Source organism: Equus przewalskii, chromosome 11 (assembly GCF_037783145.1).
Source record: "Equus przewalskii isolate Varuska chromosome 11, EquPr2, whole genome shotgun sequence".
NCBI lineage: Eukaryota > Metazoa > Chordata > Mammalia > Perissodactyla > Equidae > Equus > Equus przewalskii.
In genome coordinates this window covers 33,950,771-33,977,683 of record NC_091841.1, presented here as the reverse complement: position 1 = coordinate 33,977,683, position 26,913 = coordinate 33,950,771, and the positions used below count along the sequence as shown (strand labels likewise).

The 26,913-nt window shown below is 53.7% G+C and overlaps 1 protein-coding gene and 1 pseudogene across 36 annotated transcripts in view; one reads left to right on the top strand and one right to left on the bottom strand.

The window, feature by feature from the left end:
- LOC103561329 (USP6 N-terminal-like protein) overlaps positions 1–3,361 on the top strand; it is a 30,054-nt gene extending 26,693 nt beyond the window's left edge. For 18 of the 36 annotated variants that reach the window (XM_070565961.1, XM_070565978.1, XM_070565979.1 and 15 more), the window contains 4 exons: positions 723–788; positions 1,314–1,362; positions 1,626–1,777; positions 2,075–3,361. In XM_070565961.1, coding sequence (XP_070422062.1) covers positions 723–788; positions 1,314–1,362; positions 1,626–1,777; positions 2,075–2,550 — 743 coding nt within the window. In that variant the 3' untranslated portion in view covers positions 2,551–3,361. Of the gene's footprint in view, positions 1–722; positions 789–1,313; positions 1,418–1,625; positions 1,778–2,074 lie in introns of all 36 variants that reach the window. The other 18 variants (XM_070565974.1, XM_070565981.1, XM_070565984.1 and 15 more) reach the window with 4 other exon arrangements.
- Positions 3,362–4,313: 952 nt separating this feature from the next.
- On the bottom strand, positions 4,314–10,218 carry LOC103561343 (GTPase HRas-like; annotated as a pseudogene).
- Positions 10,219–26,913: the final 16,695 nt, after the last annotated feature.

Genomic DNA, 26,913 nt, shown 5'->3' with positions numbered 1-26,913 from the left:
TCCCCCTCCTGCGGGCCCCCAGCCTGACTCCTGAGCCCAGGAGATGGCCGTGCACACCCCATCACCTGCCACGTGGGACCCCCATGCCCCCACTGTGGCCATTGTGGGGAGTGGGGAGCCAAGGCGGGTGCCGGTGTGGGGACATCTGCCTGACCCCCAGCACAGGGCGCCAGCCAAGTGAGCCTCCATGAGGGGGTCTTGTTCCTGGGCCACCCCGGGTCTCAGGGCATCCTGCTCTCTGGTAGAGGGCGTCCAGCCAGCATTCAGAGGCCGTGGGCACAAGTGGGGTCACTGTGGGCGAGAGGAGGCCTTGGGCTCAGCGGGGGCACCTGCCAGCGCCCAACCCCGCTGGGATCCGGCTCTGATTGGCGGGGCCGGGGGCTTCTCAGGCTTCTTCGTTCCGGGGTTCCCGAAACTGCTCAGGTTCCAGGCCCACCATGAGCAGGTCCTCACCAAAGGGCTCCCGAAACTAAAGCAGCACCTGGGGAGTAGGAGCGTCCCGCCTCGTCCTGGGCGCTGGCCCAGGGTGGGGACTGGGGAGGGGCCAGGCCCCTGCTGCCTAGAGAGTTTGGACTCATCCTGCTCGTCCGGTGGCCAGGGGCAGCCGGGGCTGAGCGGGGCTTCGGGAGGAGCATCCACTCAGCCCCCGGGAGCGACTGCAAAGGCCCCGCATAGGGAGGTTTGTGCGCCAGGAGGGCCCTGAGCCCTCTGCCCTCCCTTAGGACGAGGAGCACATGTGCACCGGCATCTACACCGCCAAGTGCTTCCTGCAATGCTTCATAGACCGGGTGAGGCTGCCAGGGGCCCGTCCCGGGATGCTCCCTGCCCCCGGCGTCGGGGAGGGCTGAGCTCAGCCCAGACAGGCCAGGCCCTGCCGAGTGGCAGATGGGGCCAGGACCCCTCCTGGGGAGCCCAGAGCCTGTTCCAGGATGGACACCTCCGGGCCCCGGGGCCGGGCTGTTTCCACCTGGGCTCTGGAGGGAAGGCCAGGTCAGCCCAGGGTGTGGACGAGCTCTGGGCCCACATTGCAGACGGAGTGTTGTTCCTTCGTGGTGTGTTCCCTTGGGTGGGGGGCCATCCCTGTTGCCCCCCAGGTCAGCAGTCGTGCAGGCCAGCCCCTTAGGTCCCTGCAAGGCCTGGCGGGGAGCACCTTCGTCCAGCAGCCATGTCCCCACCGGGATGAGTCCGCACAGATGAGGAGCTGCGGGACCTTGTCAGACATGGGGACCAGAGGCACAAGGGGTTCTCACCACATGCTGGAACCCCCAGTGGCTCTGCTCAGGATGCCCCCTCACGCCTGTTCTCCCCCACAGACCCCCTTCTCACTCACCCTGAAGCTCTGGGACGCCTACATCCTGAAGGGTGAGCATGTGCTCATGGCCATGGCCTACACCATGCTCAAGGTGCACAGGAGTAAGTGAGTCTGTGCGAGCTTAAGTGCCCGGGGGTGGTGGCCTCTGCTCTGGCCTGGTCAGGGCAGGGCACCCTCTGAGAAGTGGCGGGAATGTGCCTCCTGGGCACAGGGGGACCTGCAGGGGTGGCGCCCAGCAGAACACAGCAGTTGTCCACACAAGGGACCTGGAGTCAGGGTGGGCCCCTGGCCTGACGCGCATCCCCTTGCCTAGAACACCTCCTGAAGCTGCCTCTGGAAGGCCTGCGGGAGTTTCTGCAGGACAGGCTGGGCAGCCCTGGGCCCTGGAGGATAACGCAATGCTCAGGCACCTCCAGGCCTTGATGGTGGAGCTGCAGAGGATGAAATGTGACCTGCCTTCTCCAGGTGGGCTCACAGGCACCGTCCCCTCCCGACTCTCCCTCTGGGGGCTGTGAAAAGTGGGGAGCCCCCAGGGCCTCCCCCCGTCTCCTCTTCTGCTCTGAGAAGCTTCAGCAGCCAGGCCAGGCCGGCTATGAGGGCAGACGCTGCAGACACAGCATCAGCAGCCTGGACGGTTGTTCTCATTGTCAGGCCAGGGTGGCCATGTGGGGAGCCACGAGGACACCACAGGGCCCCACCCTGCGCGGGCCAGATGGCCTGGTGCAGAAGTTAACCTAGTCTGCTCACTTTCATCCAAACCAGAGGAGTTCCCCACCGTGCCCCTGGGCCTGGAGCGAGCGTCCCCGGAGCCCAGGCCTGTCCTCGCCTCTCCCAGCTGTGAGAAGCTGCCCAGTGAGGCCAGGCTGGCCCTCCCCGCCTACCCGTCGAGCACGAGCGGCCAGGACCCTCGCCCACCCAGGCTGTCCCCGAGGCTGAGGAGCTGCAGCATAAGGGGGCCTCCACGGGGCCCATGGCTGCTCACACCTCTCTCAGAGCCCCAGAGGCTCCGGGTCTGTCCTGCCTGCCCCCGGCCCAGGACAGCTCTAGGGATCGGCTGCAGCCACGGCGTTTCACTTCCCTCCCGAACCTCCCAGGGAATCATGAAGCCGCGGACAGGTGGCCCCCAGCCGTGGGCTCTGAGCTGGAAGGCTGGGCGTCTCTCCCTTTACTGCCCGCCTGGGCCACCCCCAGGGCCACAGGACAGGCTCAGCCCTGCATCCCCACTGGGGCCCCAGTGACAGGCCCCATCCAGCCTGACGAGGACCAAGCCACAGGGCCCAGGACACCCTTCCTGCCCTGTGACGCCTGCAGCCGATGCCCCTCTCAGGGTGGTGAAGGGCACAGTGGAGATGAAGCCCTGGCAGGGCCCAGCGAGCTGCCCCGAGGGCCTTGACTGTCCCCTCCACCCCCTGATCTCCATGTCCACAAGGAAGCTGGAGGCTTGGGACCCTCTAGAGGGGAGTGTGATGGAGAGGGCGATGGCCCTGAGGCGCCCGGCATCCAGCAGCAGCGTGCCCCGGGTCGTCATGCTGGCCGTCCTGGAGGACGGTGCCCCCCTCTCATAGAGGGGCCTGGCCTGGCTTGAACCTGGGCTCTGGGAGGGAAGGGGCGCCATGAGCGCTTCCCCAGCCGGGATGAAGACAGTGGTGACTGAGCCCACCATGTCCCTGGCCTGTCCTGGTCTCTGGCCAAAGCAGGGCCAGGTCTCTCTGAGCAGTGTGTGGTCACCTGGGGCCTGGGCATGCCCCACAGGGCGACGTCGGTGACTAGAGGCAGCTCTAGGAGCATCAGGCCACTCCAGTGAGGGAGTGGCAGGGGCAGGCGGGCCAGTCCCACCCTCCCACCCCAGAGGTGGCAGGGACAGCCAGTCGCTGGGCCCCAAGCGGCCACCTGGCAGTGATGGGGTAGAGCCCCCAGGCCGAGCTGAAGGCGCTGGGCCTGCTCGGAGAACCCGAGAGCTGCTGCTCCGGGACGGACTGGAGGACACTGTGGGAGGCCGGGTCCCTCCCTCTTAAAGTTCAATAAAGCGTTTTCGTGGTTAAAATGCAAGACCAGCCTGTCCTCGCATCGCCCAGAACTCTCTGCAGGATGGACCAGAAGCCCCGCGAGGCAGAGGATGGCGTAGCCCGGGCCCCCCCAACCAGCCTCTGCCAGCTGTCCCCACAGAGGGGCCGCGGGCCAGATGGAGCTGCGGTTCCTGCCGTGCCTGGTGCGAGGCCACATGCACCGCAGCCCTGCAGCCGCGTGGGGGCACTCAGCTTATGCACCTGTGCTGCCCAGTCTCTCGCACCAGCATGTAGATGGCATCCCCATGCCCTGGGAAGAAGGGGCCAGCTGAGAGGCGGACCCGGCCTCAGAGCCCAGCCGGGGAGGAGACCCAGGGACCCCTGCCGCGGGCTCAAGCAGAATCCCAGTCCTTTCCCTACCTCCACCCCCACAAACGGAGCCTGGCCCTGCTCGTCCTGCGGCCCCAGGGCCACCCCATGGCAAGGTGGCTTGCTCCTCAGCAGCTCCCCCACAGGGCAGGGCAGCCCCCAGGTCTGGCTCTGAGCTTGACCACCCTGTGCCCAGGTCCTGTCTGAACTACTGCCCTTGTCCCCAACAGCCCACTAAGGGATCAGAGCCAACAAGGGCCCACAGGGCGCTCTGGGGAAAGGGGACGGGGCCCCAGGGTCACCGCTCCGGCCCGGCTCAGGGCAGCTCTCTCCAGGGACCTCCACCTCCCCCTGGAGGTGCATCAGTCCACACCCTGGCCCTGGCCTCCCTCACTGCCCTGCCATCCGGGGAAACTTACAACGAGAGGGGCTGGAGGGTCATGGAGGTCCTGGAGGGTCCCAGAGTGTCCCGGAGCTGAAGCGGGAGCCAGAGCCTGAGTGGCTGCCCTGTGTTGAGGGAGAGGGGGCAGTGAGCGCTGCTCCCTGGCGGGGGGGCGGGGGGGGGGGCGGGGGGTGTGTGGCTGGGTGGGGCGGGTCCGCGGATAACTGTGGGGTGGAGAACCGGCTCACCTGGCGCGTCTTGGCCTCTTGGCCGACGTCTCGATGTATGGGATGCCATAGCTGCGGGCAAGGTCCTGCGCCTGCTAAGCCTCCACAGTGCGTGCAGCCAGGTCACACTTGTTCCCCACCAGCACCATGGGCATGTCATCCGAGTCCTTCACCTGCTTGATCTGCTCCCTGTGAGGAGAAAGGTGTGAATCAGCCAGCAGGCTGCAGGTTCGGCTGCATCCAGGAGATGCAGATGGAGGACAGGGAGGCCCCTGAGGGCCCACGGGCAGCTCACCTGTACTGGTGGATGTCCTCGAAGGACTTGGTGTTGTTGATGGCAAATACACAGAGGAAGCCCTCCCCAGTGCGCATGTACTGGTCCCGCATAGCACTGTACTCCTCCTGGCCTGCTGTGTCCAGGATGTCCAGCAGGCACGTCTCCCCATCAATGACCACTTGCTTCCGGTATGAGTCCTACGAGAGGATACTGCTCAGGGACGCCCCGCCTTGGATGGGGAGTTTGCACCACCAGCCCCTCCCTTGCACCTCTCATGGCCACAAGGGGACTCCCTCCTAGAGCCAGCAATAAACAGAATAGAGAGCCCAGAAATAAACCCATACATATATGGTCAACTAATCTCTGACAAAGACGTCAACAATCCACAATGAGGAAATGATAGTCTCTTCAATAAATAGCATTGGGAAAACCAGATAATCACATGCAGAGTAATGAAACTGGACCCTTATCTTACACCATTTACACCATAAATAAACTCAAATTCATTAAAGACCTAAATGTAAGACCTGAAACAATAAAACGCCTAGAAGAAAACACAGGGGAAAACCTCCTTGACCTGGGTCTTGGAAATGACTTTACGGACGTGACACCAAAATCAAAAATCAACCAGTGGGGCCACATCAAACCAAACATTTTCTGCACAGCAGAGGAAACCATCAGTAGAGAGAGAAGGCAACCTGCAGAATAGGAGAAAATGTTTGCAAACCACATACAGTCGTGGCCACATCACAACATTTCAGTCAAGAAAGATGGTCTCATCAGATTAGCACGATAGAGCTGAGGTGTGTAGTTGGCTGTACCATCTAGGATTGTGTAAGTGCACTCTGTGATGTCTGTACAATGATGAAATTGCCTAATAGTACATTTCTCAGAACATGTCCCTGTCGTTAAGTGACGCATGACTGTGTCCAATAGAGATTAATATCCAAACTATATAAGGAACTAATACAACTCAATAGCAAAAAAGAAAACCCAAATAACCCAACTAAAAAATGGGCAGGAGATCTGAATAGACATTTTTCAAAAAAGGCCTACAAATGGCCAACAGGTATATGAAAAAGTGTCCAATATCACTAATCATCAGGGAAATGCAAATCAAAACCACCATGAGATATCACCTCACACCTGTCAGAATGACTGTCATCAAAAAGACAAGAAATAACAAGTGTTGGCGAGGATGTGGAGAAAGGGGAACCCTTGTGTGCTGTTGGTGGGAGTGTAAACGGGTGCGGCCACAATGGAAAACAATATGGAGATTCCTCAAAAAATTAGAAATAGAACTACCATATGATCCAGCAATCCCACTTCTGCATATGTATACAAATGAAATCATCTTGAAGAGTTATCTGTACCCCGTGTTCCTTACAGCATCATTCACAGCAGGCAACGTATGGAAACAACCTGAGTGTCCATCAACAACTGAGTAGATAAAGAAGATGTGGTCTATATATGCAATGGAATATTGTTCAGCCTAAAAGATAAGGAAATCCTTTGCAACGACATGAATGGACCTCGAGGGCATTATGCCAAGTGAAATAAGCCAGACACAGAAAGACAAACACTGCATGGTATCACTTATATGTGGAATCTAAAAAAGTCTAACTCATAGTTACAAAGAATACCATGGTGGTTGCCAGGGGCTTGGGTGTGGGGAAATGGAGAGATTCTGGTTAAAGGTACGAACATGCAGTTATAAGATAAATAAGTTGCAAGGATGTCATGTGCAGCCTGGTGACTCTAGCTAACAATACTATATCAAATACTTGAACTTTGCTTAGAGAATAGAGCTTAAGTGTCCTCACCACAAATAAAGGGTCACTATGTGGGTGATGGAGGTGTTAATTACCTTGATCACTGCAACCATTTAATAATGTGTATATATATCAAAAAATCACTTTGTACAACCTAAATATATACAATTTCTGTTTATCCATCACACCTCAGCAAAGCTGGAAAAAGTATGCAAAACTGGAACCTCATTAGTCACCTTTGGAGGATATTGGGAATCAATTCATTATTTTGAAAATAAGTAAATAAGTAAAAGAATCACACATTTATCCTATTTTTGATACACAAACTCTCTGATCTTAATCAAATAACGAGAGCACACGTTCCAGCTTATAAATGAAGAGAAGTCGTAGGATTAGATACTCACCATTCTGTAACACTAATGAAAGAACAGGTCCAGGAGACGATAATGACTCATTCCACGTCAAATTTACTGAATGCGACCAAATCAGTGCTTAGAGGAAAATCTATAACCTTCAGTGAATATGTTAGAGTGAAAGAGATAGGCTTGAGACCATTGAGCTAAAAACCCGTCTGTGGCACCGACAGAGTTGCACATGGAGCGCTGAGCTGGGGCATCGCAGACACCCTATCTGTCCTCTCTTGGGACCCAAGTCAGAGGTTAGATGGTAGGTGGCCCTTCCCCAGCGCCCCTCGCAGCCGGGCATGGCTGTGTGGTTGCTTGAGCAGAAGCTGTTATCAGAAGTGGAAAGACAGTCAGACTGCCCAGATCGTGTACCGCTGGCCGAGGGCTCAGAGAGCTATGCTGCCTCTGTGCCAGTGGTTGTGGTTGCATTTCGCAAAGCATTATAAGAAAGAGGTTATCTTGAAGAACTGGCTGGTTTGCGAGCCAGAAGGAAAGGTGTAGAGAAATCCAGAAATTTGGGGAGATACAGAATTCTCAACCCCAAGTGGTAAACGCTAACATTTAGAAGGTCTTCGAGCAGCACAGGATGATTAAAACTCAGAGTAAGGAGTGCCTACTCTAAGTGGGCACCACAGCGTGGTTTCACAAGGTGGGCCCCACCTACCTGCAGGGAATTGACAGTCCTCCCCAGATAAGCAGCTGAAATGAAGCATGTATTCCTCGCAAGAGTTCACGACTCTCAGAGAAGCTGACGTTCACAAAGTGCACGAAAGAGTGCCAGTCTACAGAAAGTGCTCTGAGTGTGGCGGTGGCTGTGAAGGTGGTAAAAATTAGATCCCAAATATGTTTCAAAGACAGAAACAGGAGCTGGTGGCACAGAAAGGAAACCAGGAGCCGGTTCTGTCCTGTCCATCCCCTGGTCACCCCCCGTTAGAGGAGTGGTTCCTCGATGACACCGAAATGTCTTCAAGAACTGACACTCGTGCCGACGCGCCCCTTCAGCGTCCATCCCCGCCCTGCCCAGCTTCTCCAGGTCCAGTCGAGGCAGGGGCTGGTTATCTGAGGGTGCATGTCCCAGTCTCAGGGGCAGGGAAGGGCGGTCATGTACTGAAAACACCCACAGACGAGCTGACCGCTTCTAAAACGATTCCCTACTCCAACAGCACACCTGCCTGACAACGCAACTTATCCCCCATCCCTGCCACGTCTCTGTGGATCCAGCTGTCAAATGCAGCTGAATGTGTGGAAAAGGGAGCTGCTGCCTCACACAGCACACAAAACGGGCTTGAGATCCGTCACAGAACAGAACACAAAAACAAAGACTCTAACGCTTCCAGAAGAAAACCTGGGAGATTGTCCAGAGAGATCAGACAAAAGCATGAACCATCAACGATAAAAATGTTTAATGGGACTGCACGAAAATGAAGAACGTTTCCCCATCAAAAGATACTGTCGAGATAATGAGGCAAACCAAATACCGGGAGAAAATTTGTATCTATATCTCTCAAAGTGCTTTACTAGCCACAATTTATGAAGAACTCCAATAAACCAATAACGAAAACAATGAAAATAGACAAAAAATTTGAACATTTTTATCAAGAAAGAAAGATAGATAAATGGCCAATAATCACATGAAAAGACACTCAACTTTGGTCAACAGAGAAACGCAAATCTAGGTCGACATGAGACACCATTTCACACCCGTGAGGATAACTAAAATTTTAAAAAGCTGCCAGCAGCAAATATTAAGAGCGATGTGGAGCAGACGGTGCTCTCAGACACGGCCGGCAGGAGCTGAAAACAGCATAAGCATGTTGGGAACTGTCAGTTTCTCATAAAGTTAAGCATCCGCTACCCCGTGGCTCAGCGAGCCCACACTCAGATATTTAGCCAAAAGGAATGAAATGTGTTCAAAAAAGACGTGTACAAGAATGTTCACAGTGTCTTATCATCACAGTCTCAAACTGCAGACACCCCAAAGATCTACGAACAAGAGAAGAGGGACACGCTGGGGTGTATCTTACATGGAACCCCACTCAGTGATGAAACAAAGAATCCATTATTGATACACGGAAGAAGATGCTGAGCGAAAGAAGCAGGAATGTATACTTCATGAAGGGGCAAAACCAGTCAGAAGAGGGGGCTGTGGCAAGGGGGGGGGTGACAGGAGGGGGCAGGCGGACGCTCAGGATGATGGAAACGCTCCATCACGATGGGACCATTGGCTGCGTCAGTTCACAGTGAGCAAAACTCACAGGGCCACATATTCACTGCACGTGCGTTTCACTGGATGTAAATTTCACCTCAACAGAAATACTAAAATTGGTTTTCTAGAAAATGTGTCCATAGAAAGGATGGCTAGTCAAATTGTGGCCGGTTCACTCGTTGAACTATTTTTATAGCCTTTGAAGAAAATACCTTTGAGCTTTCAGTGGAGTTGTGGGGTCTTCACAAAGACCAACTGAGGAAAACTAAAAACCTCGGGAAGAGTGACATAACCCGTGAATGTGGGCCACGCTGGGAGAACGCGGGGTCTGTCTCACATCTGGGGGAATAAGCTAAGCGGACAGAGGGGCTGAGCAAAGAAGAAAAAGAAAAATATGCGACTGTGCTAAAAGCTGAATGCTTCCAAATTTTACAAATTTAACCAAATATTTATAGGCAGTTTTGGGTAGTGAAACTATAAAGCGTCTTATCTTTCTTCCTGATACTTTTATTTACAAAAATGACCACCACTTGATTTTTAAGTAGGGGAACAAGAACTGTGGTCCCTGGGGGACAGAGGGTCCACATCACGGGGCAGAAACAGGTCAAGGATGGTGGCCCCCCAGCCAGCGGGCGAGGACCGGCTCCTGGGGCCCCTGTGGAGGGAGCTCGGTCTATCTTTGCAAAGAAAAGCACCGTAAGGAAGAGGCCAAAGCTAGAAAACAAAGAAAGTGGACCTTGGCTTGAGCTCTTGGGAGCTCGTGGGACTGCAAAGAGTTTAAAAGTAACAGTTGTCCATAAGAAATAGCAAAAATACATGAAAGGAAGTGGCCATGTGTTGAGTACAGACACCTGGAAGGGAAATAAAGGCTCCAGGCCCAGGAGGCTCCACACCTGACCCTCCCTTCTCTACCTGCTCCTCTGACCTGCTCCATCCTCGACCCCCAGAACCATGGGCTTCTATGGCTGTTCCGGAGGCTGTGGCTCCAGCTGTGGGGGTTGCGGCTCCAGCTGCTGTGTGCCCGTGTGCTGCTGTGTGCCAGCCTGTTCCTGCTCCAGCTGTGGCAAAGGGGACCTGTGGCTCATGTGGGGGTTCCCAGGGGACCTGTGGCTCGTGTGGGGGCTCTCAGTCCAGCTGCTGTGTCCCTGTTTGCTGCCAGTGCAAGACCTGAGGCTGTGGCCACAGACCCCAGTAATTCCCCACTTTCAGATTTCTCTGGATTGTCCCCGGCTGCGTGTCATAGCCTCGAAGCTGTAATGTCATCGTAGCCTCCAGAATTTTCTTTCCCTGTCTCCTGAGCTGGGAATTCAGCAAGGCTATGGATGGAGGCAGACAGAGGGGGCATGAAGCTCAGGCCCGTCACCCCTGACGGAAAGCCCACATCCCCTCCAGCACCACCTGTGGGGGAGTCTCCTGCTCTCACTCACCGCACCCCCCCCAGCTTCAGAGCACCTCACTCCACTCCCCTGACTCCCCCCCAAGGGGCCTCCTGCCCCGTCCAGCTCTTCAGTCACTCCAACTCTTTTTCTTTGCATATTTTGGTCCAAACCAGGCATTGTGAAATTCTTCAGCAAACACATTCCCTCTGCACGAGACACATCCTCACGGGAATTTTTTCCAGCACCTGCCTGGTGAGTGAGACCCACATCTCTGCCTCCCGGAGCATTGTGCTCCAGTGCACTCACTCACTCATTCCGGCACTGACAGAGACCCACTGTGCGCAGGCCCATGCTCCACTCTTGGTAACAGAGTCCCTGCAGAGGAGGGAGTGCACGGCCACAGGGCAGCACGAAGGGTACTCGTGGAGAGAAGTCCAGGCCGGCTAGAGGAGAGGAGGAGCTCCCGGTTGAGGCAGGGTGGGGACGAGGGGAGGGGAGAGGGTTTTGTCAGGTAAAGAGTTGGGCGGAGGCCTGTGGGGCGCAGGGGAGAGCACGTCTAAGGACGAGGAAATGCTCCATGCCACGCGCAATTAGTACCAGATGCTGTGTGACCTCTGGCAAGTAACTTGCCCTCTGGGTGCCTCCCTTCCCTCCTCTGAAAAGTGAGGATATGTGGGTACCCACCACACAGCGTCGTGGTGAAGACTGTCTGATCCATGCCAGGTGCTCAGCGTGAAGCCGGACACATGGCACTGTGAACATCATGGCTGGAGGGAGGTGGCGAGCAGAGGGAAGAGCCATCCAGGGCCGTGCTGGGCACTCACTGCAGAGGAGCTTGACGTTTCCACTGAAAGCAAAAAAGCAGGGAGTACCTGGAATTTCTGGAAGTTCATCTGGGAGGTGGGGGTCATTGAAAGCCCAAACTCACGCGATGGAACAGACAGATAATGAGGGAGCTGACCGCACGGGCTGGCATTTGGTCAGATGAAGGCAGGATGGGGTGAGGATGGGACTTGGGGTGACTGAGTGGAAGGTGCTGGTCATGGAACACTCGGTGCTAATGTAACCATCAGAGACCAGTTCCCACTCGCCCGATTGTATCCAATTGTATCAATAACAATGTCATGATGAGCAAAAACTGCTGGAGCACAAGCTGAAGGAAACCTTGTCCTCAGACGGCCTCGAGACAACTAGGAACCAAAAGTTCCCCAACTGGGGAGCTCAATGTGATGAGAAGGCAGCCCGGGGAACCTAATGAGAAGCGAGGGGCCCCTGATCTGTAGCACAGCCGACTTACAAAATCCTTACTCTCCCACCAACCAATCAGATTCTCCCAAACTAGTGTCTGCATAACCGCTCCCACTTCAGCTCCGGGAGACAGATTTGAGCTCTACGTCCTGTCTCCCTGCTGGTCCGCCATGCAGTAAAGCTCTTTCTTCTCCCCAAAGCCGGTGCCACAGTATTGGCTTCTGTGCGCATGGGGCAGTGGATCCTTGCTCTGTAACAATAAGAGGAGGTGTATCGGTTTTCAATTGCTGTGTAACAAACCGCCACAAATGCAGGCTTGAAGCAACACACGTTGCCCATCTTGCAGCCTCTGCAGGTCTGCAGTCCGGGCACAGCAAAGCCGAGTTCTCTCCTCAGGTGTCACAAGTCTGCAGTCTACGTGGCAGCTGCACTTGGTTCTCTGCTGGGACTCAGGGCCCTCTCCCAAGCCCGTTCACAGAGTTTGAAGAATTAAGTTCCTATGATTGCAGGATCGAGGTCCCCATTTTCTTGTGAGCTATCCGCCAGTGACCTTTCTCAGCAGCTGGAGGCCACCCACAGTTCCTCGATGTGTGACCCCCATGGACTGTCCACAACATGGCTGTTGATTCCTTCTAGGCCCGAGGGACTGCATCTCTCTGACTTCTTCTGTCTCCAGCATCTAAACTCCTTTTTTGTTTTGTTTTTCTGAGGAAGATTAGCCCTGAGCTAACATCTGCCACCAATCCTCCTCTTTTTGCTGAGGAAGACCGGCCCTGAGCTAACATCCGTGCCCATCTTCCTCTATTGTATATGAGGCTTGGTGAGCAGTGTGTAGGTCTGTGGCCAGGATCCAAACCAGCAAACACCGAGCCACCGAAGTAGAGCATGCGAACTTCACCATCACACCACTGGTCCAGGCTCTAGACTCCTTTTTTAAGAGCTCACTTGATTTAGGCCAGGACCATCCAGGATAATCTCCTTTTTGATGCAACTCAACTGATTAGGAGCCTTAATTACACCTGCAAACATTCCTTTTGCTGGATAGCAGAACAAATCACAGGAGTGACAGCTCATTGTAATCAGGTTCCACCCGGGCTCACAGGGAGGGTCCATAAGGACGAGGGTCATTTTGCACTTCTGCCTGTCACAGGAGGCAAGACCAGTTCGGAGAGGTGAGGAAAGGTCACATTCACAGTCTCCATAGGACATCAAAGTGGAGGCGTCCAAGGGACGGTCAGAGGTGAGGCCTGGAGGTTGGGGTCATCACACAGATCCAGATGCTACCAACACAGGCAGTGGCCACAGGGGACCCACAAGGTTTTCTGAATGTTGATCAGCAGAATCACTGCTGGCCTAGACTGAAGGGACAGTAAGAGGCTGTGAGACTTCCAAAATTCTCCCGTGGGAAACAGGCTGACAGGGCCACTCGGCTGCGTTCCTTCCATTTCCCCCTTTTGGAAGGAGAATGTCCATACTGTTAACTTATGCCGGTCCCACCATTGTACTTTGGAAGCAGATAATTTATTTTCTAGTTTCACTGGCCCACAGATGAAGAGGAGATTTGCCCCAGGATGGATCCTACCCGAATATCACCCCTACTTGATTCAGATGATTTTGCTGATGAGATCTGAGACTTTTGAGCTGATGAGGTGGAGATGAAATGTCAGACTTGACGTGATGCTGTAATGGGCGGGGAAGTTGGGGGATGTGGGGACGGGGTGAGTGTCTTGTGCACGTGGGACCAATGTGAGTCTTTGGAGGCCAGATGACAGACTGTAGTGGGCTGAATGGTGGACCCCCCAAATCTATGTCTGTCTCCAAATCCCCAGAATCTATGAATATTACCTTATATGACAAAAGAGTGAATGTTTCCTTATTTTGAAAAAGGATCTTTACAGATATAATTAAATGAATGATCTTGAGATGGGAACACTCTCCAGATCAGCCACGTGAGCTCTCAATGCCGTCACATGAGTCCTCGTAAGAGAGGCAGAGACAGACAGAAGCGGAGGAGGCAGAGTCTGGAGTGAGGGGTCACAGGCCACAGAAGCCACCATGAGCTGGAAGAGACAAAGGATAGGTTCTCCCCGGGAGGCTCCGGGCGGAGTGTGGTCCTGTCGACACCTCAATTTTGGACTCCCGGCCTCCAGAACTGTCAGAGGATAAATTCTGTTGTTCTAAGCCATGAGCTTGACGTCATTTGTTACAGGAGCCACGTGAACGTGACATGTGCGTGTTATGGGTCCACGGCCCAGCTCTCGGGTCTGGCTGGTACACCTGGTGTGGGGTCTTTCCTGTTCCCACCAGAGCTGCCCAACAGAGCGGTCTGCTGTCTGATAGAAACGTTCCGTGTGTGCGATTTCCGTAAGCTAACTGCTGGCCCCGTGTCGCTACTGTGTACCTGACATGGGCTGGTGCCCTAAGGAACGGAAGCATTTACTTCATCCAATTCTTATCAGTTTGAGTTTAAACAGCCCCACGTGGTGAGTGGTGGCCACGGAGGGCAGTGCAGAAGGGTCCTGCTCTCCAGCCGTGAACCTCACCCCCAGCGCAGCGAGCTCAAGAGGAAGCCGGGCAGCGAGCCTCAAATTTGGATGCCCAGGAGCAGCCTCAGTCCACACAGCTGCAGTCAGGGGGACACTGCGCTGGTCCATGAGGAACAGGGATGCATGGGGCGGAGCATTCGCCGCTCCATGCCTGGCTCGGGATCTCGTGGGCGTCCTTTGCATTGCTTGTGACTCTGAAATTTAAAACAAATACTTTCTGTGTTCTGTCTGTCGCCTCAGACTCCAGACTCTCCAAGGGCCCCAAGACCCCTGAAGAGGGGTTGCACCCCTCCTGTCCTCCTGGCCCTGCCCCAGGGTGGGTGCCGCACTGCACGGGCTGGTCGGGAGTGCACTGCATGTGGTCGCATTGTGACGTGAATGAGTAAAGGGAGCCCAGGGCGAGGAGGGAACAGAAGGAAGAGTCATTGTGAGACAGTATTTCGGGGGGAGGATGTTTATTTAAGGAACTCACAAGTCAGAGGGAGCATGTCACAGGAGATGGCCAAGTGGAGATGCCTTAAGGCAGGGCCAACTTTTGGTGGCAAAGAGGTACACATTCCAGGGGAAGTCCCCAGGGTTTAGGGGACCCCACTGTCTGCTGGTCCTCTGGACTTGACTCCAACTGTAGTCAGAAGGCAGACAGGCAAGGAGAGGAGGTCTGGGGGTGGAGTATCTTCAGAAGAGGGGAGGGGTCAGGAGACCGTCATCTTCACAAGAGTCCAGATCAAACCAGAGCCCAGGATGGGGGTGCAGGAGTCGAGGCCCCGCAGAGACTGCAGAGAGTGACATCGAGGAACAAGCATGATTCCTGAGAGCAGGAAAGAGGGACCTGATTCCACCATGTGAAATGTGTCTGTCTTCTACACCAGCAGGACTGGATGCTCCTCCATCTGGAGACCCAGCTCTCACAAACCGGAAGACGAGGGCTCCAGAGGTGAGCTTCAAGGAGGACGTGGAAAGGAGCTGATTCAATGAAACCACAAGACTACGGGCTTCACCAAACATTGAGAAACTGAAGGTCTGGGTTCAGAGCCTCAGATCTTGCACTGGCAGCAAATGGGGACACAGCAGCTGGACTGGGAGCAGCAGGGCTTGCAGCAGCTGGACTGGGAGCAGCAGGGTTTGCAGCAGCTACACTGGGAGCAGCAGGGTTTGCAGCAGCTGGACTGGGAGCAGCAGGGCTTGCAGCAGCTGGACTGGGAGCAGCAGGGCTTGCAGCAGCTACACTGGGAGCAGCAGGGTTTGCAGCAGCTACACTGGGAGCAGCAAACGGGGACACAGCAGCTGGACTGGGAGCAGCCACAGGATCCACAGCCCCCCTTGGAGCCCCCACAGGAGCCACAGCCCCCCTTGCAACCCCCACAGGAGCCACAGCCCCCCTTGCAACCCCCACAGGAGCCACAGCCCCCACAGGATCCACAGCCCCCCTTGCAGCCCCCACAAGAGCCACAGCCCCCACAGGAGCCACAACCCCCCTTGCAACCCCCACAGGAGCCACAGCCCCCCTTGCAACCCCCACAGGAGCCACAGCCCCCACAGGATCCGCAGCCCCCACAGGAGCCACAGCCCCCACAGGACCCACAGCCCCCCTTGCAACCCCCACAGGAGCCACAGCCCCCCTTGCAACCCCCACAGGAGCTACAGCCCCCACAGGATCCACAGCCCCCCTTGCAGCCCCCACAGGAGCCACAGCCCCCTTTGCCACAGCTCGAGCAGGAACAGGCTGGCACACAGCAGCACACAGGCTTGCAGCAGCACACGGGCACACAGCAGCTGGAGCCACAGCCCCCACAGCTGGAGCCACAGCCCCCACAGCTGGAGCCACAGCCTCCGGAACAGCCACAGCAGCCCATGATTCTGGTGGGTTGAGGGTGGAGCAGGTCAGAGGAGCAGGTAGAGAAGGGAGGGTCAGGTGTGGAGTCTCCTGGGCCCGGAGCCTTTATATACCTGTCAAGGGTCAGGTGTGATGCTGGGCATGTGATCACTTCCTTGTGGATGTTTATGCTACAACCCAGGGAAATTCTGTTTGCCTTCTACTAAAAATAGATATCATAAGCTTTATCCCGTGTCCCATCTCTGCACCCACCACTGTTCTCTGATCCCCGTCTGCTTTCCCTCGTCAGCTGTGGAGACCGAAGCTGTGTGTTCAGGGTCTGGCTTCTGTCCCAACTCAGGATTCCCTGGGTTCACTTCATTCAAAACTGTGGACGTTCTGTTCTGGTCTGCCTGAAGGCCTGTCCAGTTCTGTGGCCCCCACTGTGTTTTCACGTCGAGTGGACCTACTGCCGCCTCCCTCCCTCCCCATCCTTCCTCCCTCTGCTTACAATTGTATTTTTATCTACTTTGTACATGAACAGTCGAACAGTAAAGTAGTACCACTGACATTAATGAAAACAGCAGCCTCCTGCCCCAACACCTCCAAACATGTCAGCTGCGTCTCCTGTCATCTGCCTTGACAGTTTTTAGACGTTGCTGTGTTTCCCTCGGTCAAGTCTCCTGTTCGATAGCTCTGGGCTTTTGACAATAAACAACGAGGCTTTGCTTTCTCTCCTCCCTCCTCTGCTGACCCCAGAAGCTACCCCACCACCCTCCCAACACAGCCTCTTGGGCCTGTTCTCTAATTCGTCCCCACATTCTGCACCCCAAGAGTGAATCTCGTGGGGGGCGGCCCCATGGCCCAGTGGTTAAGTTTGGTGGGCTCTGCTTCAGTGGCCCAGGTTCGTGGGTTCAGATCCCAGGTGAGGACCTACACCACTCATCAGCCCTGCTGTGGCAGATACCCACAAATAAAGTGGAGGAAAACTGGCACAGATGTCAGCTCACGGCAGGAAAAAACAAAAAAAAAAGTGAATCTCCTTGTAATCCCTTCAGCCTCTTCAGGCTGTCTCTAATCTCAGCTATTCTTTCCCCTGGAGAGGGTCCCTGGGGGTTCTCTGTCTTCTGCTCACCGTCGTCCTGGACCCTCCATCCTCTCCTGGAGGACCCTGTGGCTCCCGTCCTGCATTCGTGTCCTGTTTAGTGGGTCCCCCGTCTTTCTCTTGGTTTACTCCTTTGTTTTGGTGGAGCACATCCTCTAGTAGTTTCTTGAGAAAGAAAGCAATGGAGATACATCTTTTGAAAACTCGCATTTCTGAAAAAAAAATCTTAATTCTCACTTCAGACTCAATTTGTAGCTTGGCTAGGTACAAAATACTGAATTAGAAACTTCTCCCCAGAACAAGGATGAAATTGTTCTATTTTCTTCTTACTTTTGGTGCTACCACTGAGAATTCGAACCCTCTTCTCATGTGAACTGTTAATTTTCTTTCTGGAAGCTTTTGGGATTTTTCTTGGAAATTCACGCCACGTGCCTTGGTTCTGCTTCTTTTCTTTTTTCCTACCTGTTGTGTTGATACATTGGTGGACTTTTTGAACCTGGAAAGAAATGTCAAAAATACCTTCCAGAGGGTCCCTCGCCTGACGGGAAAAAAGGAAGCAAGAATGATGGCAGAGGGAACAGAAGAGCATATTATCACAGACGTTGTGGTTGTTCTTCCTTTTTCATTCATTTTGCTCAGTGAAATAAGCAGACATCAGAGGACAGCACTGCCTGATTCCCCCGAGGTGCCGGGTTGGGAGAGATCCCGTGTGCGGGGGGGCAGGGGGAGGCAGAGGGGCCAGGATGGGGCCCAGGGGAGCAGGGACCCAGAGAGCAGCGAGCCTGAGGGGAGAAGAGGCAGGAACCACCCCAGGTCACACGGAGAGACACACTCCAGGGAAGCTGAGGACCTGGAGCCCCAGGGGAGCTGGGCTTCCAGAACGCTGGGCGGGGCAGACACGTTGTTCCTGAGCTTCTGCCCCCAGACACAGTGGAGAACGACGTCTTGATCAGGCCAAATTTGGGTCAAAAACCAAGAGAGCCTAAGCTTTATAAATATAGTGCTCCCCCCTTATCCACGGGGCACACATTCCAAGACCCCGTTGATGCCTGAAACCACAGATAGTACCAAACCCTGTACACACTATGTTTCATCCTAGACACACACACCTGTGGTAAAGCTTAACTTATGAATTAGGCACAGTAAGAGATTGACAACAATAACCAATACTAAAATAGAGCGATTACAATCGTATACTGTAATAAGTTACTGTGGATCTTAGCAACCTCAGCACATGATTTTTTTCCTTATTAAGTTGAGCACTTTTGACTTTTCACTGAAAGGAGGCATTTTACGGCTCTGTTTGGAGTGTCCAGATTGCCAACGTCACTACTCTTGCGTTTTGGGACCATTATTAAGTGAAGCAAGTGTTACTTGAACACAAGCATACCATGATACCACAACAGCCTGATGACGAGACGGCCACTAAGTGACTGATGGGCGGGTAGTGTATGCAGCGTGGGTCTGCTGGACAAGGGGCGAGTCACGTCCCAGGACGGACAGAGCAGGACGGCACGAGATTTCATCACGCTACTCAGAACGGTGCACAGATTAAAACTTATGAATTGTTTACTTCTGGAATTTCCCATTTAATATTTGTGGACCGTGGTTGACCGCGGGTAACTGAAACCACGGATAAGGGGGGACTCCTGTATCTCAGTAAAACCAAGAAACCATTAAAGGCAACTCATCGTATGGTAAGTCCTCCTCGATTAGTGCTGGAGGCCTGGGACATAAAGGGCGGTGGGCAGGGACAGACGAAGCTGGCCCCATTCCCAAGGCCACCAGAGGGGAGTGACTTCGGACTTTGACAATAGAGAGAAGAAAACAGTGTCTAAGGAGGAAACAGTCACATGGGTAAAGCAATATTTTTATCATTTTAAAATGACACACAAGTGTCCTGGGGAAAGAATATAAACAGGAACCAGGAAGTGACCACATGCCCAGCATCACACCTGACCCTTGACAGGTATATAAAGGCTCCGGGCCCAGGAGGCTCCACACCTGACCCTCCCTTCTCTACCTGCTCCTCTGACTTGCTCCACCCTCAACCCACCAGAACCATGGGCTGCTATGGTTGTTCCGGAGGCTGTGGCTCCAGCTGTGGGGGCTGCGGCTCCAGCTGTGGGGGCTGCGGCTCCAGCTGTGGGGGCTGTGGCTCCAGCTGCTGTGTGCCCGTGTGCTGCTGCAAGCCTGTGTGCTGCTGTGTGCCAGCCTGTTCCTGCTCGAGCTGTGGCAAAGGGGGCTGTGGCTCCTGTGGGGGCTGCAAGGGGGGCTGTGGCTCCTGTGGGGGCTCCAAGGGGGGCTGTGGATCCTGTGGGGGCTGTGGCTCCTGCGGGGGCTCCAAGGGGGGCTGTGGATCCTGTGGGGGCTGTGGCTCCTGTGGGGGCTCCAAGGGGGGCTGTGGATCCTGTGGGGGCTGTGGCTCCTGTGGGGGCTGCAAGGGGGGCTGTGGATCCTGTGGGGGCTGTGGCTCCTGTGGGGGCTGTGGCTCCTGTGGCTGCTCCCAGTCCAGCTGCTGTGTCCCTGTTTGCTGCTCCCAGTGCAGCTGTTGCAAACCCTGCTGCTCCCAGTCCAGCTGCTGCAAGCCCTGCTGCTCCCAGTCCAGCTGTTGCAAACCCTGCTGCTCCCAGTCCAGCTGCTGTGTCCCCATCTGCTGCCAGTGCAAGATCTGAGATGCCGACCACAGACTTCAGGGGCTTCTCAGCCCCCATGTGAAGTCCGTGGTATCCGTGGCCTTTCATCTTGTCCAGGCAGGGTAGCAGACTGTCCTGGGCTGAGGCCTTCATTGTAGGACACACCTGTGTGGGGACTGAGAATCAGACCCCGGCTGCTCCTGGCCCTCCTCGAGCACTGGCACAGGTGGACACACACTGGGCAGCTCCACTCACCAAGGGGGCAGCCGTGGGGAGAGCGGGGCTGTCTCAGGGAGGCCATCGCCCCGCGGGGATAGGGCTGGCCTTCGCCAGCACAGTCAGCAGTTGGGAGGACGAGCTGGACCTCAGGCGGAGAGGGCGGACACTCTGGAACCTGCCGACCTTGCATTTGCCCATCTCTTTACCTGACCATCAAAGGCCTGTGGAGAGGAGTGACCACTGCTCCCGTCCAGCCCCCAGAGCTTGTGCACCTTTTCTGTGTCCAGCGTCACCCTGGAGCTCCGTAGGGATGGACATCCTGGGAAGTCCAGCCCCCAGACTAGCTCCCAGTCTGGTGGGGGGCAGCTCCGACTCTCCGGGTCCCAAGAGCTTTAGATGTCTCCTTGTCCCCAGGGGACGTCCCTAGGAAGGCCCCAGTCCAGAGCTGCGACCTGCTTTTCGCAGGTGTGATTAGGGACAGATCAGCCCTCGGCACCATTAAATAAACGCCCCTCACCACAGATTGTGTCTGTGATTCTTTTCCACCTGCCGCCGTCCGTCGAGAAACAGTCAGCACTTCCCCCTCGAACTCGAGCTTTTCCCACTTTGTGTCCCCTCCTCACATCAGATCATCATCCACTGACCCCTCGTGTCTGCCAGTGAGGCCACTTCAGGCAGCGGACCAGAGGTGAAGAGAGAGGGCGGGGGGCCCTTATTAACTCAGTGACGATGACCGGTGGCCAGTGCCCGGGTCAGGCACAGGGAGAGCTTCGGGGGCCTTTGGTGGGGGCGGAGGGATGGTGAGGAAAACCTTCTCAGGGTCGAGAGAGGCGAGGATAAAGGAGGTAAAGGAAAATTTGAAAGGTGGGTGTCATGGGCGGAACTGTGTCCCCCCAATTCACATGTTAAGCCTACAACCCAGCACTCAAAAGGTGACCTCATTTGGAGCTGGGTCTTTAGAGAGGTGATTAAGGTGAAATGAGGTCATGGGGGTGGGCCCTGATCCAATGTGATCGGTATCCTTGTAACAAGAGGAGATGAGGACACAGACACGCACAGAGGGAAGGGATGACTGTGTGAGGACACAGGGGGAAGACGGAGTCTACACAAGAAGGAGAGAGGCCTCAGGGGGAATCAGGCCTGCTACACCTGGATCTCGGACGTCCAGCCTCCAGGACTGGGAGACAGTGAGCATCTGCTGTGTAAGCCACCTGGTCTGTGGGACTTTGCTCCGGCCGCCCCAGGACCCTAGTGCAGTGGGAGACAGCGTAGGTGGGGGGAGAGGCACACGACAAGGTTTGGAGACATGAAAACGTGAGCTGCTTGAGAGGGAGAGGTAAGCTGGGAAGGGTGGAGGGGGATGCACGGGACACACCGTGACGGATATGCCACCCAAGGGGGTGAGCAGGCTGGAGCATGAAGAATCACAAACACTAGGACATTGCCACTGTATTTTCCCGAAACCTAACAGAAGCCACTTAAGCAGGGGAATCACCTGTTTTAGTCACTTTGCAGGCAGCTCTGTGGAGCATGGGCTGGAGGTGGCCGTACAGCAGGAAGGAGGCCCCAGGAAGCCACTGCAGCAATGGGGGGTCAACTGACGCCAACTGAGGGATGGGGGGCAGGGGTGAAGGAGGGGCTGGGAGGTGGGCACGGAGACAACTGTGGACATGTCCGCAGGACACCACAGGCGGGGTGTCCCCAAGGGCATCGTCCAGGGGTCTGGAGCTCAGCAGGACGTGGGGATGTGGGAGGCAAGGGCTCTGAAGGGTGAAGTCCAAAAGTGGAAGGATGTGGGTCCCAAGGACCATGGCTAGAGCGAGGTGAGGCAGCATCAGGGATGCAAACCTGAGGACTGACGACATTGTAGGGGCTGCAAAGGAAGATGAGCCCACGACGGAGGCTGAGAAAGGAGTGACAGAGGAAGGAATCAGGGAGAGGCTGAGGGAGAGGCTGACGACCTCAGCAAGACAGGGTAACGTGAACACGATGCCATGATATCAGGGACACGGGGAACTGGCTTCCTCTCCAGGGACCACCACCACCTGAGCACTCTAGAAACGGGATCTGATCCTTCAAGAGGAAAACAATAAAAATAACAAATATCCTACAACTTGAAGGAGGAGGGTGATTTAAGAGAGGAGATGCCCACAAGGTCCAATGAGGCAGAATGTCAACGGGGGCTTGGGGGACCATCCCCGCCCCAGGACAGGGCCCTGAAGCATGTGGGTGATGGAGGCGCAGGCATCTAGGACATGTCCTGGGGCCTCAGAAGGCAGGGTCTCCTCCGAGGGTGGACCTCACCGAGAGCCCAGGGAACAGTCTGCCGGACTGTCATGAGGGACGCTCGGCATGTGGATCCGTGCAGCAATTGTCAAGCACAGACCAGGTGCTGGGAAAATTGAGAAGTTGACGAGGCCACTGAGCTTACAGCCCAGCATTTCACCCAACGAGCACAGGCAGTCTGTGCATTTTGGGCAACTTTTTAGAAGACCACACGCTCTGGGGCATTTCGTCCTCAGAGATATTTGTTACCATGAATAAATGAATGAACATCATTACAGCACACACAGCATTTGCTATAAAATTGGCCCAGTGGCTACGCCATGAGCCTGAGAACTGCCATTTGCCTCCTAAGAATGTGTCTTGCCCGATGAACACAAGACATAGTGGCTGATTTCCAAACGCAGTCAGCTGCAGGTCCCATCCAACGGCGTCTCCTGCACAGTTAGTCGTCCACACCACCAAGAAGTCAGGATCAGATCTGATGGGGAAATTCCTCAACAAAACAGCTTAATTTGGAATTTGATTTTGGAGCCTTTCAGGGGACTCCGCAAAGGTGGCAGCTGAAACGTGTCTTTCCCCCTCCTCATTCTGAGTCCCAACGCCAGCCAGAAGCCAGACCCCAGAGGGTGCAGACAGGGAGAGGCTGCAGGGCTCCCTCGCAGGAGAAGACAGTGGGAAGAGGAAGGAAACACAGAGGACTCGGAGGAGGGCCAAGCCGCAGACCTGGGTCCCTGGCGGAAGGTCCACCTGAGCCAGTGCGGGTGCCCATCCCCCAGGTGCACAAGTGGGTGAGTCCGCTCCACTCCGAGGTCACGAGGAAACGGAAGCGGGTGGGGGACGGGCAGGCTCATTGCTCACACCTCAGTGATAGAAGGACAACATGAACACCACCACGACAGGCTGACACGCAGGGCCACTGGGACGGCTGAAATGAAGAAGGGCAGCCACGGCACACGCCGGCAAGGAGGCGCAGCAACCAGAACGACGTCAGCCAGAGTGTGAAGTTCTACAGCTGCATTTGGAAACCAGTTTGGCAGTTTCTTATGAAGTTAAATGAACAGGTGCCATACGACCGAGTCATCCAGCCCGGAGGCTCATCCGGAAGAAATGAAAGCACACATCCAAAAATAGACCTGTGCACGGATGTTGACACCCAAATCCAGTAGAAACCTAAGCCCCACCACCAGGTGAGTGAATGGATGCACAGAGTGTGGTGCGTGCCGGTGAGAGAGGACCGAGATACAGGGGCTAAGATGCTGATGGGGACGACCAGACTCGTGGTGCTCCAAGCTCACTTATGCACGAGTGCAAAATGAAATCCCAAACTGAAATTAGCAAGAAGGGTACCGCATTGCATCCAAAGAATATGGGGATGATTCCAGAGACGCAGAGCGGTTTAACACCAGGACACTGTCCAGGTAATCCGTACATGGATTTTAAAAAGGAGAAAACCCATTTAGTCACAGAAAGAGATGTTCAAATGCATTTGGTAAAACTCAGTAGCTTTACCCTTAAGTCTTAGTAAGAGAGAAACAGAAAGACAAAACTAAAATATTATTAACTAGAAACTAATAAGTCTAAAATACTAAATGGAAAACTAAAGGCATTACTAAAATATCTTTAATTAAATAAATAGTCCTAAATACCACTTGCAATATTATTTTGGTGTTTTTGTCAAATGCAATAAGTCAAGAAAGTGAAATAATCAGTATATATGCTGAAAAATAAGAAATATAAAAATAATCTCTTTTGTTGATGAAATTATCTTATACCTAGAAAATTTAACACCAGAATTTTCTTTAAAAAATTACTAGCCTTAATTATATGAGAATATCCTTAAGGGTAGGGATTTTTGTCTATTTATTTCACTTCTAGCTTCTGAGGACATGGAATAGATCCAGCACATAGCTGACACTTAAGAATGTTTTTTAAAGATCTGAAATAATAATAATATTTAATTGAGTGGTTTCCATTCGTCGGGCTCTGCTCTAAGAGTTTTATCACTTAATCATCTTTAACAGCCTTTCTAGGTTAGTGACACTACTGTACCCATTTCACAGACAAGGAAGCTGAGGCACAGAGAGGCTAAAATTCAACGAGGTCACACAGATGGTATGCTAAGAAACTAAGGTGAGGCCCTGGGTCGTCTTGCTTCAGAGTCCATGCTCCTAACTCCAGCAGACGTTTGACTAGAGATTTTCACATATTGAGGTACATGGAGTAGCTATTCTGGTTCAAAACTGATTTGGCTTGAACTAAAGAGGCCTGACTTATGGCCTCTCAAACATACATTGCACATCTGCTTAACCGTTAAAGGAAAGAACGTACTCTCTCAAGACTGTGTACTTCCCCTCCTATGCCCACCAGCATTGGTCACGCCTGGGTCAGTGCTCCTGATAAACTCCCTTTCCGGACATCAGGGTCACATTGACCTGCTGAGTTGCAGCTGAATGCCTTTTTGAAACTTTGATGAATATGTATCCTGGGCATGCTTGATGTCTGCTCTTTGTTCTAAAAAGCTATAAAACTGCACTGAAGACCATGCTCCCCTGGAATGCTTTCCTCTTTGTGGAGTCTGCCTTCCCGGGTTATAATCCTCAGCTTGGCTCAGGTAAAGCTCAGCTTATGTCTCTATCTATGGAACAGTTGTTGGTTATTTTGAGCTGACATTTCTTGGCGTGGTTGGCAGGATTTCAGGAAACCCACTGGAGGGACCTGGAATCTGCTTTGAACCCGCACTTGGTGCCACATAGGCCTGTTGAGCACCAACCCCCAGCTTCACCGTATTCTTCAGGTGCCCTGGTGAGTTCTCCTGAAGCCCAGACATTAAGTCATAGGTCCTGACTTTTTTTTTTTTGAGGAAGATTAGCCCTGAGCTAACATCTGCTGCCAATCCTCCTCTTTTTGCTGAGGAAGCCTGGCCCTGAGCTAACATCCGTGCCCATCTTCCTCTACTTTATATGTGTGATGCCTACCACAGCATGGCGTGCCAAGCAGTGCCATGTCCGCACTCGGGATCCGAACCGGCGAACCCCAGGCCACCAAAGCGGAACATGTGCACTTAACCTCTGCACCACCGGGCCGGCCCCGAGGGCCTGACTTTACTTGAGCTGTTTCAAGTCCTAAGACTCGCTGTCTGAAGGGGGCCCCAGTACACACTCTCGGTGAGAGAACCCTGGGGGAATTCCTGGGCCAGGGGAGCCAAGGGGGAACTTTGGAGGGAATGGGGCAGGCTGACCTGTTTAATTTGGCTTTAAATTGGAAGGAATTGTGTCTATAAAGTCTGAACAAATTATTGAAGAGCAAAGTGAGAGACTGAAAGCTCCTTCAGCCCCAAAGAAGAGACGGCAGCTCCTCCAGCCACATGGCGTTCTCAAGCAGCTGAGGACCCAGTGGGAGTGTCTGAGGTCGAGCCTCATGATGCGCAGCGGTCTCATGGGGACCCATCATGAATGTTCTCTTTAAGCAATTGGTGGCTCGTCTGGGGGTGCACGCAAGGATTTGTCATCCAGGGCTCTGAGCACCCACAGCAGTTTTCAAATGCTGGCAGGAGAAACCAAGACACATAAGACAGTGTTCACTGCCTTTTAGGAAGTGACACAAGCAGCACACTTCTGACCCACTACACTGTCCTTAGAAATTGTTCAGACTTTATAGTAAAATTAAACTAAAAGAAAACAGGAAATCGCCCTTCTAAAAGCCAACCAGTTCCTGAACGGCAGCCTCCCCTGGAACTCCAGCTGGCTTCACGTACAATACGTGTGCAGCTGGTACTTGCAAGTGCTGAACAGAACAGATTACTATAAATGGCTGGATCTTTGGATCAAGATAACCCGGGATAATTGAAAATTACAATGGCCACTTTGGGGCTCCTTTGAGCTTCCAAAACTTGTCTTTTTCACACCAGATTTAAGAGCCATCAAACAGAGATTAAATGCAATCTTTAATCTTTAAAGTGGCAAGGGCACTCCCTTCAACCACAACTGCTCAGAAACTAGTTTCCAAAACCTCTAAATATTTACAGAGAATAGCAAAATCTTGCTAACCTTGTTTCATGTCCTGAGACCTTGGCTTGATAATTGTCAGGTTGGGGGCCCCAAAATATGGTCAGACACAAATGCGGTTGCACCCGTCTTTCTGTCAGAGACGGTTGGACAGAAATGCAGGTTGCACCCCATTTGCAGCTAGAGTTTCGTGAAACTTTCACCAGCCTCCAGAATTACACTGGCCGTTAGAAGGAACGTGCCAATCAGACAAGATCATTTAAGAAGTGCACTTAAAAGCAAAGGCTTAAAAATTCCAAAATAGCCTTACTGAAAGTTTTGTTGCAAAAAGCTAATGAAAATTATGAGGTACCTAAATGAAAAGTCTATTAAGTCATGGCTTTACAGACATCCCCATAACCGACCTTCAAAGGAGGGCCCAGGAGGAGCCTCTCCCACAGTTGAGGAGGCTCTGAGAGATTTTTCTGGGAAACTGCTACATTATTCCCTTCAACAGTCAAGGGGAAACTAAAATAAAAAATTAGCGGAGCTGTTTAATGCTGCCAGGTATGGTTACTGTTTGTTCCAGCTGAAATGTGACAAGATATTTGAAAGGATTTAGCAACTTGTGATCAGAAATTTGGCCAAATTGGAAGCTGATATGCAAAGGCTGACAGGATTGTTTTTTAGGGCCTTCTTCCCTAAATTAAGATAAAACTAAGTATCCAGAGGGAAAGAAGCAA